This window comes from Phyllobates terribilis, unplaced genomic scaffold (genome assembly GCF_046119375.1).
Source record: "Phyllobates terribilis strain yellow unplaced genomic scaffold, ASM4611937v1 Scaffold_8__6_contigs__length_399053987, whole genome shotgun sequence".
Classification (NCBI taxonomy): domain Eukaryota; kingdom Metazoa; phylum Chordata; class Amphibia; order Anura; family Dendrobatidae; genus Phyllobates; species Phyllobates terribilis.
In genome coordinates, this window is record NW_027362768.1 from 110,375,055 (window position 1) to 110,388,236 (window position 13,182).

At 43.8% G+C, this 13,182-nt stretch overlaps 1 protein-coding gene across 1 annotated transcript in view; it reads right to left on the bottom strand.

Moving 5' to 3' along the window:
* The window catches only part of ABCA4 (ATP binding cassette subfamily A member 4), a 387,635-nt gene that overhangs the window by 342,936 nt on the left and 31,517 nt on the right, over positions 1-13,182 (bottom strand). The window contains exon 5 of the mRNA XM_073643222.1: positions 4,941-5,068. Within this exon, the coding sequence (XP_073499323.1) occupies positions 4,941-5,068 (128 nt within the window). The remainder of the gene's footprint in view (positions 1-4,940; positions 5,069-13,182) is intronic.

The following is a 13,182-nucleotide window of genomic DNA, read 5'->3' on the forward strand; positions in this document are numbered from 1 at the left end:
TTCACAGTCATTGATGATATGGGGCCACATGTCAGGTAATGGCACTGGGGAGATGGCTGTCATTACATCTTCAATAAATGCCCAAGTTTACATTGATATTTTGGACAGTTTTCTTATCCCATCAATTGAAAGGATGTTTGGGGATGATGACATCATTTTTCAAGATGATAATGCATCCTGCCATAGAGTAAAAACTGTGAAAACATTCCTTGAAAGAAGACACATAAGGTCAATGTCATGGCCTGCAAATAGTCCGGATCTCAATCCAACTGAAAATCTTTGGTGAAAGTTGAAGAAAATGGTCCATGACAAGGCTCCAACCTGCAAAGCTGATCTGGCAACAGCAATCAGAGAAAGTTGGAGCCAGATTGATGAAGAGTACTGTTTGTCACCCATTAAGTCCATGCCTCAGAGACTGCAAGCTGCAAGCTGTTACAAAATACTAGTGATGTATTGGAGTGTTATTTTGTGTGTTTGTTTTTCATGATTCCATAATTTTTTCCTCAGAATTGAGTGATTCCATAATTTTTTCCCTCTGCTTGGTCTGAAAAAAATTACCCTTACTGAGTACCACATTTTTAATCTTGATTTCTTTTTAGTGTTTCTTAAGGCCCTAAAGTTGCCATTTGAAATGACTTTAGTTTTGAGCCATGTCTATGATCTGCTTTTTTTCAACAACATTAAACAACTGAATGAACATCTTCCAAGCCCGGTGATTCCATAATTTTTGCCAGGGGTTGTATGTGATTTGCATACATGCAGTCACATGCCACCTAGATGGGCGCGGTCTCACTCAATGCAAGTGTATTGAGCGAGGCTGGACAAGTCTAGTCGGAATGTGGCAGGGATTTGGCATATCGCATACTTGCCGTTACATGACTGCCTGCTCTCGGCACCGGAATGGGAGAATCATCACGGTAACCCCGCCCACAGCCTGGCATCTGTGGCGCCCCTGAGGGTTCAGTCGCCACAGGGGTACTGCACCTCAGATTGAGGTGTGGTATCTCCTCTTTCAGGTAAGCATGGAGCATCTCACAGGACCCCACTTCACCACTCAACACTACACCAAGGAGGGGAGCAGAGGAGATAGGCTCCACAGGCAAAAGGATTCCAGGGGGATACGGACGGAGCGGAGTCGCCACCTGTATTCTTCATTTTGGCCTAGCCAGAGGGATTCCTGCTGCAAAAGGGGTAACCGGCCCTCGATATCTGACTTTGTCACTTCAAGTCTCAGTCAGAAAAGCCCGGAGGCTCAGTGGATCCCAGGGGGATACGGACGGAGCGGAGTCGCCACCAGTATCTCTCCAAACTGCGTTTATCCAGTGGGACCCGGCCTTACACCACGTTCATACCACACACAGTGAGGAGAAGACTCAGTGGGAGAACAAACTAAGGAGAGGAACACACCAGCGGGGTCTCGACAGGTGCTCCTGATCTACCTGGAAAGTGCTGAACCCCCTACCCGGTGGCCGCAGTACGCCGTGTGTAGCAGAGAGAAGCTTTGCGGCTGAAAGTTCATCTAAAGTGAGTAAAGACCCGGATGACTTCATACACCGCCTCCGCTTGTTTATTCCTGCGCGGCACTGTACCCACCATTCTTCCATATAGTCCTTCTACCCACTGCCCTGAGGCCTACTCCGCCTGTGGGGAGTAGTACCAACTGTGCTGCCAGAACACCGGCCTAAGAGGACTGTCACAGCGCTGGTGGCCATCACCAGGAACCGCAGGTGGCGTAGTCGAATAACCACTCATCCTTGAAAGCCCAATCTTTTTATGTGACAGCCCTGGGCACGGAACGGGTCAAGGCCACGACTGCATCCCCCACCACCTCTACACTGACCCGGCTCCGAGTAACCCCATAGCTCAGGGAGGGCGAGTCACATACACCATGGAACCAGGAAGACAGAGACCCCGGGCTGCTGCCAGCACTTGTCGTGACATCAGCAGATGTCAGAGCTGACTGCAGCCGGGGGTCATGTGATGCCTGTGAGCGGCCAGTGATAGCGCCGCTCACAGGCAGTATCTGCAACGTAAGCTAATTACAACAAATCCTTAGGGGCCCCGGGGGGATACATTGAGGGGGTAATATAAAGTACTGGACAACCCCTTTAAAGACTACATATGGTTCTGCAGTAAAGCTGTCATACTGGGTGCCTGAATTGTGCATCTGCTAATGTCAATGATCTGAAAATTAGCAATTGTATGAAGACTCATTCCCTTCTATTGACCGCTCTAAACAGTGGCAATCACTTCACATACAAGCAAGCCTTTGTTCATCTGGTGTGAAAATTTTTATGCCGGCTTAAAAAATCATTACTATCGTTAACACATCACATGAGACTGGAGGTGATATTCTATGGGCACAGAACAGTCATATAAATGATCGTTCTGTGGGCATTGAATGTTTGTCAGCCTGTATAGTCATGCTAATAAATGACCAATGATCAGTTTATATATAGTCGATCAGTGGTTGTTTAAGGCCTGGATTGGCCCATCTTTTACAACTTTGTGTCAGTAAACAATGATTTGTTGCATTTAATTCCATTTTCCTTCCTATTTTCTTATTGTGCCATTCTGCTGTGGGGCAGCTACCATCAAATCCAGACACAACCCACAGACTAGAGTGATGCTGTTTCTGAAAAAAAGCTAATTTTTTTTTTCTAATCTCTGTTAATGGGATTGCTCACACATGAGGCTCAAGTCTTCAGTCTCTCTATTTAACTGAAAACTTGTGAATCCTCACACCGAGCAGTGTGCACGCTGTCAGGATTCTCTGGTGCGGAGAGCAGGTGGGCGAGTGACTGCACTTATGCGATATGCATGCATGCAGTCATATGCCGACTAGACTTGTGCGGCCTTGCTCAATTCAAGTGAATTGAGTGAGGTCAGACATGTCTAGTCGGAATGTGGCCAAATGTATGCAAATTGAACACTTGCAGTCGCATGACTACTCGTTCCTGGCACCGAGGAATCCTGACAGCGTGCACCATGCGCACTGTGAGGCTTCACAAGTTCACATAGAATGACTGCAGACTTGAGCCCCAAGTGTGAACAACCCCTTTAACTATGAGCATGAGAATACATTTATTTCTGATAAACTCACTCAGCATCGTCTAATTTATTTTTTTTTTAAACATTGGTTGTGGATAACATTTCCACTTTATTTCACAGCCCATCAGATCACGACCCAGCCCTGGCCTCTACTAAACTTTTTGCTTACTGATCTCGCTGGAAATACCAGTAGTTGTGTCAGTCTAAACGAATAGCTGTCACAAAGTATCCGATCACAATGAGTAAAAGATTAACTCAGATTACACACAAAGTGACTTATTGTTTATAGAAACAACTGGAGCAAGAGACACATACCGATCCGACAGCACAAAATATAATCTCTCCGGCATATACTGTGTCACATAATAATATTAGTAAATATGAAATCAGCACACAAATCACATAATGGTTTCAGAGTGAGGAGTGTCCTCTGTTTCAAAATATGGATTAATACGTAGCTTCCTGCCATTACCAATTACACTCTCATATGATACTGTACTCAGGGGCGTAACTAGAAAAGGCTGGGTCCCATAGCAAACTTATGAGTCTGCCCTTCCCTTTATACACATTCCTGACAAGGTGCATTACATAAAAAATCTATAGGCAAACACAATAGTGTCACCCCGTGTGCAGCAAACAGTAACACTGGCACACGCTTTCTTCGTGGCACATTGTAACTATAATCCCATGCTGTGGTTATGTCCCTTTGGTGCCCTTTCACAATACTAATGTCCCCTTAATGCCCCCTTATAGTAGTCGTGCCCCCTTAGTTCCATACAGTATGATGTCCACTTAATACCCTCATACAATAAAATCCTCCCTCGGAGCGCCCCGCACAATATGATGGACCCATACAGTATAGTACTCTCTTAGTGCCCACACACATCGAAATGCCCCCTTAGTCCCCCCACACTATATGAAGTCCTGCCAGTGCCCCCGCACAGCATAATGTCCCATTTGTGATACTCACATATGTTGTATATTGCACCTTTTGTTTCGCCTGCACAATAAAATGCCACCTTAGTGCCACTACATAGGATATTAAACTATCAGTTCCCCCACACAGCTTGAAGTATCTTTAAAGAAGTACTCCTCCTCCCATCAGTTTTTATCTTCTTAATATATTGCAGTCATCTTATTAAATTGCACTGTGTACTTACAATTGCTCATTTTGAATTTCTACCCAGTTAATTCTTCTCTTTTCCATTAGTTCTATGACATCACGTCATTAAAGCCAGATTAACTGAATCCTTCTAAGCTCTATGTAGAACCAGGAAGTCTCTTTTCCTTGCATGAGTCATAATTAGAACTACAATTCCACATCACTGCAAAGTCTGTGGCAGGGATAGGAGGGAGCAGTTGGATCAGAAGTTGAAGATGGGGTGGAGCTGGGCTGCGAGGGACTTTACAGTGATGTAGAATTGTAGTTCTAATGATGACTCATGCAGAGAAAAGATAATTCCTGATTCTACATAGAGCTTAGAAGGATTCAGCTCACTTTTTAATCACATGATGTCATTGACCTAATGAAAAAGAGAATAATTAGCTAGGTAGAAGGACAAAATGAGCAATTATAAGAACACAGTGCTATATAATGTGGAGACTGCAATGTATTAAGGGGCAAAAATGGGACCTCTAACCACTGGGCCCCTGAGGAGACCGGCCAGGTGCCAGCCATAGAAAGCACCAAAAGCTCCTGGTGTAGCGCTGTAAGCCTTACTACAATGGCGGCAAAGTAATTTAAGTGTCCTTAGGATAAGGAGACTTGGAACAAAAGGCTTTCATGCTAGGAGACCGGGGCAGGTGGAGAGATACAAGAGTCTTCCTGCATCATAGACAGTGAGGCCATGAGGATTGGTCTGGTGATGGGAATTTCACCTTGTTCTTACCTGTTCAATTCGCACTTGAGCGTTTATGAGCTGATACACCACAGAGTCAGACAGTCCGATATCTTTTAGCAAAAACAGTGTCAGCAATTCATCGTCCTTTAAAATGTCTCTGATTCGTAAACCGCGTCCTGTATAAAAAAATGTCACAGGTGAAATGATACAGCAGCATAGTCATGACATCTTGTATCCATCATCCTTTTTCATCAATAGGTTATCATAGAGCTGAACGATCATTGGGCAGATAGTTATCTATCCCAATTTCCGCAAACACATGAGCGCTCAAATTGGCTAAGCATTCATGGGAGAGAAGAGAAAGCCGCTGCCAACCATTCTGGCAGCTGCTTATCTTTTCTGAAAACAAAATAAACTGGCATTGAAAATTTCACTTTCTGATCTCCACCAACATAGTGTTTTTGGGAGAGAATCGTGAGTCCCGCATATGCATCAGATGGTTGTGCGTTCCTGCCGAGATTGGCGGGTTCTGCTGACTTTCATTTGATGTGAATGTGGGGTGTTAAGAAACTAGACATTATTATTAGATATTCTGGATTAGACTAGATTATATTATTAAACTGATTCCATAAAGTCAAGAATTAATGCTCTGATATGGTGACCATTCTTTAATTTGCTTGTTTGAAATTGGAGACATATGAGGTACAGTGTAGCCAGGGACTTTTATGGATGCCATATTATGGAGCTTGTACATAGTAGAGCTGTTATACGGCCATGTGTGTGATGGCTGTGGGGTTCAGAGGTTGATGGGGAGCACTAAGGTGCCAGAACAGTGTTTTATTTGTGGGGAAAAATAAGTTGAGGCATGCGGGAAACAGGTAACAGGGGTCCTGGAAGACCAGGAACAGGTAGCAGAGGTCCTTGAAGATGCAGGTGGACAGGAGATGTCCTGGAAGCCACAGGTGTACACATAACAGCATAACAGAAGTCTTGGAAGACTGGAAATAGGTAGCAGAGATCCTGGAAGCCACAGGTGGACACATAGCAGACGTCCTGGAAGACTGGGAATGGGTAGCAGAGATCCTGGAAGCCACAAGCAGACAGGAGATGTCCTGGAAGCCACAGGTGGACACATAGCAGAAGTCCTGGAAGACTGGGAACCGTTATAATCAAAGAACCATATTCGTCCTACACATACAAATGGAGTTGCTGACACAACATAACCATTAATATCATATAATTTGGTCCAAATCCGATAAATGCACCGAAGACCAAATTAATTCAGCAAACACGAAATTTTATTAATGTTAAATATACAGTACAGACCAAAAGTTTGGACACACCTCATTTAAAGATTTTTCTGTATTTTCATGACTATGAAAATTGTACATTCACACTGAAGGCATCAAAACTATGAATTAACACATGTGGAATTATATACTTAACAAAAAAAGTGTGAAACAACTGAAAATATGTGTTATATTCTAGGTTCTTCAAAGTAGCCACATTTTGCTTTGATGGCTGATTTGCACACTCTTGGAATTCTCTTGATGAGCTTCAAGAGGTAGTCACCGTAAATGGTTTTCACTTCACAGGTGTGCCATGTCAGGCTTAATAAGTGGGATTTCTTGCCTTATAAATGGGGTTGGTACTATCAGTTGTGTTGTGCAGAAGTCAGGTGGATACACAGCTGATAGTCCTACTGAATAGACTGTTAGAATTTGTATTATGGCAAGAAAAAAGCAGCTAAGTAAAGAAAAACGAGTGGCCATCATTACTTTAAGAAATGAAGGTCAGTCAGTCCGAAAAATTGGGCAAACTTTGAAAGTGTCCCCAAGTGCAGTTGCAAAAACCATCAAGCACTACAAAGAAACTGGCTCACATGAGGACCGCCCCAGGAAAGGAAGACCAAGAGTCACCTCTGATTCTGAGAATAAGTTTATCCGAGTCACCAGCCTCAGAAATCGCAGGTTAACAGCAGCTCAGATTAGAGACCAGGTCAATGCCACACAGAGTTCTAGCACATCTCTTCAACAACTGTTAAGAGGAGACTTTGTGCAGCAGGCCTTCATGGTAAAATTGCTGCTAGGAAACTACTGCTAAGGACAGGCAACAAGCAGAAGAGACTTGTTTGGGCTAAAGAACACAAGGAATGGACATTAGACCAGTGGAAATCTGTGCTTTGGTCTGATGAGTCCAAATTTGAGATCTTTGGTTCCAACCACCGTGTCTTTGTGCGACGCAGAAAAGGTGAACGGATGGACTCTACATGCCTGGTTCCCACCGTGAAGCATGGAGGAGGAGGTGTGATGGCGTGGGGGTGCTTTGCTGGTGACACTGTTGGGGATTTATTCAAAATTGAAGGCATACTGAACCAGTATGGCTACCACAGCATCTTGCAGCGGCATGCTATTCCATCCGGTTTGCGTTTAGTTGGACCATCATTTATTTTTCAACAGGACAATGACCCCAACACACCTCTAGGCTGTGTAAGGGCTATTTGACCAAGAAGGAGAGTGATGGGGTGCTACGCAAGATGACCTGGCCTCCACAGTCACCAGACCTGAACCCAATCGAGATGGTTTGGGGTGAGCTGGACCGCATAGTGAAGGCAAAAGGGCCAACAAGTGCTAAGCATCTCTGGGAACTCCTTCAAGATTGTTAGAAGACCATTTCCAGTGACTACCTCTTGAAGCTCATCAAGAGAATGCCAAGAGTGTGCAAAGCAGTCATCAAAGCAAAAGGTGGCTACTTTGAAGAACCTAGAATATAAGACATATTTTCAGTTGTTTCACACTTTTTTAAGTATATAATTCCACATGTGTTAATTCATAGTTTTAATGCCTTCAGTGTGAATGTACAATTTTCATAGTCATGAAAATACAGAAAAATCTTTAAATGAGAAGGTGTGTCCAAACTTTTGGTCCGCACTGTACATACACATGACAAGTATAAAAAAGCACCTCCGTACTGTAAGGGACCATAGATTGCATAAAATCCAAAAATATATGTGCCTGCTTAGAGTGTGCTAATGTTTCAAAAGTATGCCATGGCACAGCCAGTAAACCGTATGTTAGACCATAATAAAATACAATACAAATATCAATAATCAAATAGTAAATAATGGTAACATACCACAGAGCCACTACAGTGCAGGCACCGCTGTACTGCAGAGTCCCTCGTCCCCTACGCACGTTTCATCAGTTGATTTCCTCAGGGGACGTTTTTTTTTATACTTGTCATGTGTATGTATATTTAACCTTAATAAAATTTCGTGTTTGCTGAATTAATTTGGTCTTAGGTGTATTTATCGGATTTGGACCAAATTATATGATATTAAAGACTGGGAACAGGTAGCAAAGGTCTGGGAAACTGCAGGTGGACAGGAGATGTCCTCGAAGCCACAGGTGAACACACAGCAGGGGTCCGGGAAGATTGGGAAGATGTAGCAAAGGTCCTGGAAACTGCAGATAGACAGTAGATGTCCTGGAAGCCACCGATAGACACATAGCAGAGGTCCTGGAAGACTGGGAATAGGTAGCAGAGATCCTGGAAGCCACAGGTGGACAGGAGATATCCTGGAAGCCACAGGTGGACACATAGCAGAGGTCCTAGAAGACTGGGAATGGGTAGCAGAGATCCTGGAAGCCACAGGCAGACAGGAGATGTCCTGGAAGTCACAGGTAAACACATAGCAGGGGTCCGGGAAGACTGGGAACAGGTAGCAAAGGTCCTGGAAACTGCAGGTGGACAGGAGAAGTCCTGGAAGCCGCAGGCAAATAAGTAGCAGAGATCCTGGATGACCGGGAACAGGTAGCAAACGTCCTGGAAGTTGCAGGCAGACAGTAGACATCCTGGAAGCTGCAGGTGGTCACGTAGCAGAGATCTTGGAAGCATGGGAACAGGAAGCAGAGGTCCTGGAAGCCGTAGGCGAACAGGAGATGTCCTGTAAGCCACAGCGGACATGTTGCAGAGGTCCTGGAAGACCGGGAACAGAGGTCCTGGAAGCCACAGGTGGACAGGAGACATCCTGGAAGCCACAGAAGGACACATAACAGAGATCTTGGAAAACCGTGAACAGGTAGCAGAGTTCCTGGAAGACCAGGAATAGGTAACAGAGGTCCTGGAAGACCGCAGACCAGCAGCCTAGGTCCTGGAAGACCGCAGACAGGTAGCAGACAGAACTCTGGAGTAACTAGAAAGTCTTAATACCAAGAAAGGTGCTTGCCTTGGTAGGACTTATATAGGCCCAGGCAGATGATATCATGGTATCAAGCCAGGCCATCTGCAAAGGCCGATGTGGAGCACAATAGAGTTCAGCGGACTGTGGTGAGGGGAGCAAAGCCTGGATCTGAGACAGGTGCATAACATAGAGAAGGCCCAGTCCTGCCTTTTTGCTATTGGGTCCTTTGATTTCTAATTCAAATACAGTGGGGTACCATGATATTTTCACACTTCCTCTGCACATTCAACTTTGATTTGGCCTGTGGTCATAAATCAGCTGAGAGGAGCTCAAATAAAGACAGATAAAAGAGTTAGAAAGCCTCCCAGTAGATCGACAGAAAGAGCTCACTGATGGATTCTCAGTTAGCGCAATCCGCAGCCTGGAATAGATAGTGCAACACAGAAGCTATAGAAGGCAAATGGTGCAAACATTCTTAACTAAACCAATTGCAAAAAATATTTTTAGCCAAAAATACATGTATTTATGAAAGAAAAAAGAATGATCGCCAAAGGCAGACAATGAGTACATTTCTATATACATATGTTTGCTACTAGAAGGAAACAAAGGGAACAAGCTTCTGACTGTAGCAGTGTGATTGGAATGTAGCTTATATACCAGGACAAAGTAACAGAACACAAGTTACAATTGTTTAAAATGTTCAGTCGTCTGGTATTTGCCAGTCAACAGGGTCTTTTAAAAAGCCCCACTTAAAACTGACAGTGACTAATGAAGTGTCTGTTACTCTGTAGCTGGAGGATATACAGACATGTGGGTCTATCTTCCAAGCAGAAATCTTAAGTACAGTGTTAACACCTCTATACTTTCTGATATACTTTGTAGAACGTTCTCCTGAACTTGCAGTCAATTTTTTCTCTCATAAGCGCAGTATCTGACCTTCAGACAAAATCATTTGACATATGTTGCGAAACAAGAACTTGCTTCATACATAGTAAAGGACATCAGGGCGCTCACGAGGTTGTCTCAATGGAAATGACAAAAACCTAATATACTCAATTTGCTTCCCTTTTTGTGACCTTTTGGTCCCTTCCTCATTCCTGCTTTGGTCTGTGAGAGGAAAGGGCGGTAGCACTGGATGCTTAAAGGGCATCTATCGTTTCTGAGAAAAAACTCAAAAAGTGTCAGAAAATGGTATTATAAGACTTTTCTCAAACACATATCATTAGCAAATCAGATTATTTTGCTCTGTATTACAATGACACTGGTTTTACTTTCATTTGTGGCAGAGTGAGCTCATAATCTGGTGCAATTCTCTTCAATGGTGGATATCAGCTGTGAGGGGGAGGGGGTGCTGATTTTATATAACATCTTTTTGATGACAAATGAGACTTTGAGCTCAGATCTGGCAGGTCCCAGGTGGATTCATCACTTCACCTGTTTCATTATTTCATCAAGTTGCTGGTCCACAAAATAATATAATTGATTTATTTTTGTTTATAAAAGTCAGTAAAAACAAGTCACAGATATGGTGAATAATTCCACCATTGCATTTCAATTGGCAGAAAATTAGTGATACACAAATCAGATGGAAATTATCTTCACTTTCCACCAGAGTCCTGAACTACATAAAGAATATTGTTATTCACCAACCATGTAATAAGAGATCACAGTATGTCATGCAGAAAAGCTAATTCAGTTAATTGTCCAAACAAGTTAATCTCCTAGAAGAGAACATGACTGCTTGAAAAGGTTTATTTTGCAAGAGGAGGACATAGCTGCTTCTAAAGAGTTAGGCCAAATCTGCACATCCACAAAGTTCAGACGGTGTTAGGATCTCAAAATCGCCTGACCTGAGGTTACTGCCTCATATAATTATGATCAGGATACCAACTGCTTATACCAGGTAGTGCAGTCTGAAATTGATCCATGTTTTACAAATGTGTGAATTCCTATAGAGATAGAAAACAAGAGGCGTGCCCTGTGTAACACCGTGGGCAACAGGCAAGGGTGACTTGGAAGGTTGGACGCTCACATGTCCAGGTTGTGTGCTGCACAACTGTATGAAGAGTGATGCATCATCTAATCGTGGCTGCTGCGGCAGCTGTATTCACACCAAATGGAGAGAGGACATAACAAGTAAAGGAGAGAGAAGGAGGAGTGCAGTAGATCCTGGGCACTGCTGCTAACAAACATTAATGCATGCGGGAAGTATAAAAAACTTCAAACTTATCGCAACGCGTTTCAAAGTAGAACCTACTCATTCCTTAGGCATCAATGATGAAGGAGTAGAATGCCTGAGGATGGAGTAGGTTCTACTCTGAGACATATTGCAATAAATTGGAATTTTTGTATACTTACCGCCTGGATTAATGTTTGTCAGCAGCAGCGCCTGGGATCCACCGCACTCCTCTCTCCTTTAAATGTGTGAATTTGGCCTAAATCTTCTAGACTTCTCAGCAACACCGGAAGTCTGTGAAAGTGTTTATTTCAATTATTGCTGAATTGATCTTACATTGCTGCTTATAAAACTACATCAGGCGGCAGCACAGATCTTGCAGTGTTTACATGCTGTACACTCACAGTTTTCCCTCTCACTATGGTATGGCCAAGCTCAAAAGCAGGAAGTCTCCCAAAGTTGTCAAAATAGTTGCCAGAGGAGAGCCTGACTCCAGACAACACCAGTTTCCATAATCATAAAGGGCCAAAGCTTTTATCAATAAAATAGAGAGAATTTTAATTTCAAAATGTTAAATTTTTGAGAAAGATTTTATATTTTAGACTTCAATAAGTTTTTCAGGAGGCGATAGGTCCTCTTAAAGGGTGCTCAGCTGGGGTCTGTTTATGTGAGCTGGGGGCTGTTCAGGGACCAGGGGTGCTGTAGTTTGGTATCTTTGGTTGCGTCTCATGTATAAGGGCCGTCTATGTCTTTTGGTATGGATCATGAGCACTCACTCATGATTCAATGGCATTTGAAGATGTTTTGGTGTGCCAACACAATTTCTTCCTGAATGTGTTTATGAGAACTAGATGTACAGTACAGACCAAAAGTTTGGACACACCTTCTCATTTAAAGATTTTTCTGTATTTTCATGACTTTGAAAATTGTACATTCACACTGAAGGCATCAAAACTATGAATTAACACATGTGGAATTATATACTTAACAAAAAAGTGTGAAACAACTGAAAATATGTCTTATATTCTAGGTTCTTCAAAGTAGCCACCTTTTGCTTTGATGACTGCTTTGCACACCCTTGGCATTCTCTTGATGAGCTTCAAGTGGTAATCACCGGAAATGGTCTTCCAACAATCTTGAAGGAGTTCCCAGAGATGCTTAGCACTTGTTGGCCCTTTTGCCTTCACTCTGCGGTCCAGCTCACCCCAAACCATCTCGATTGGGTTCAGGTCTGGTGACTGTGGAGGCCAGGTCATCTGGCGTAGCACCCCATCACTCTCCTTCTTGGTCAAATAGCCCATACACAGCCTGGATGTGTGTTTGGAGTCATTGTCCTGTTGAAAAATAAATGATGGTCCAACTAAACGCAAGCGGGATGGAATAGCATGCCGCTGCAAGATGCTGTGGCACCCATGCTGGTTTAGTATGCCTTCAATTTTGAATAAATCCCCGACAGTGTCACCAGCAAAGCACCCCCACACCATCACACCTCCTCCATGCTTCACATTGGGAACCAGGCATGTAGAGTCCATCCGTTCACCTTTTCTGCGTCGCACAAAGACACGGTGGTTGGAACCAAAGATCTCAAATTTGGACTCATCAGACTGACCAGCCCAGGGGATGGGGATGACTCGGTACCCGGGCCTTTGCCTGGCCTTTGGGGATGTCGCGGTGGTCGGCTCCCGGGCCCGTACCCTGGGGTCACTCTTTAAAAAGGGATAGTTTGTTTATTTTATAAAAGTTCGTGACTCCACCTGTGGTTTCTGGTGAGAATCACCAGCGCTGCAAGGTCCACTGAGGCCGGTGATAAAACAGCTTGATGGTATTGCTCCTCACAGGAGGAGCTAGGCCTCAGGGCAGCGTATGAAGGAGGGATGCAGGACAGGCGAGACCCAGCCGGGACAGAGCAAGAATGGGGAACGGACACGGTA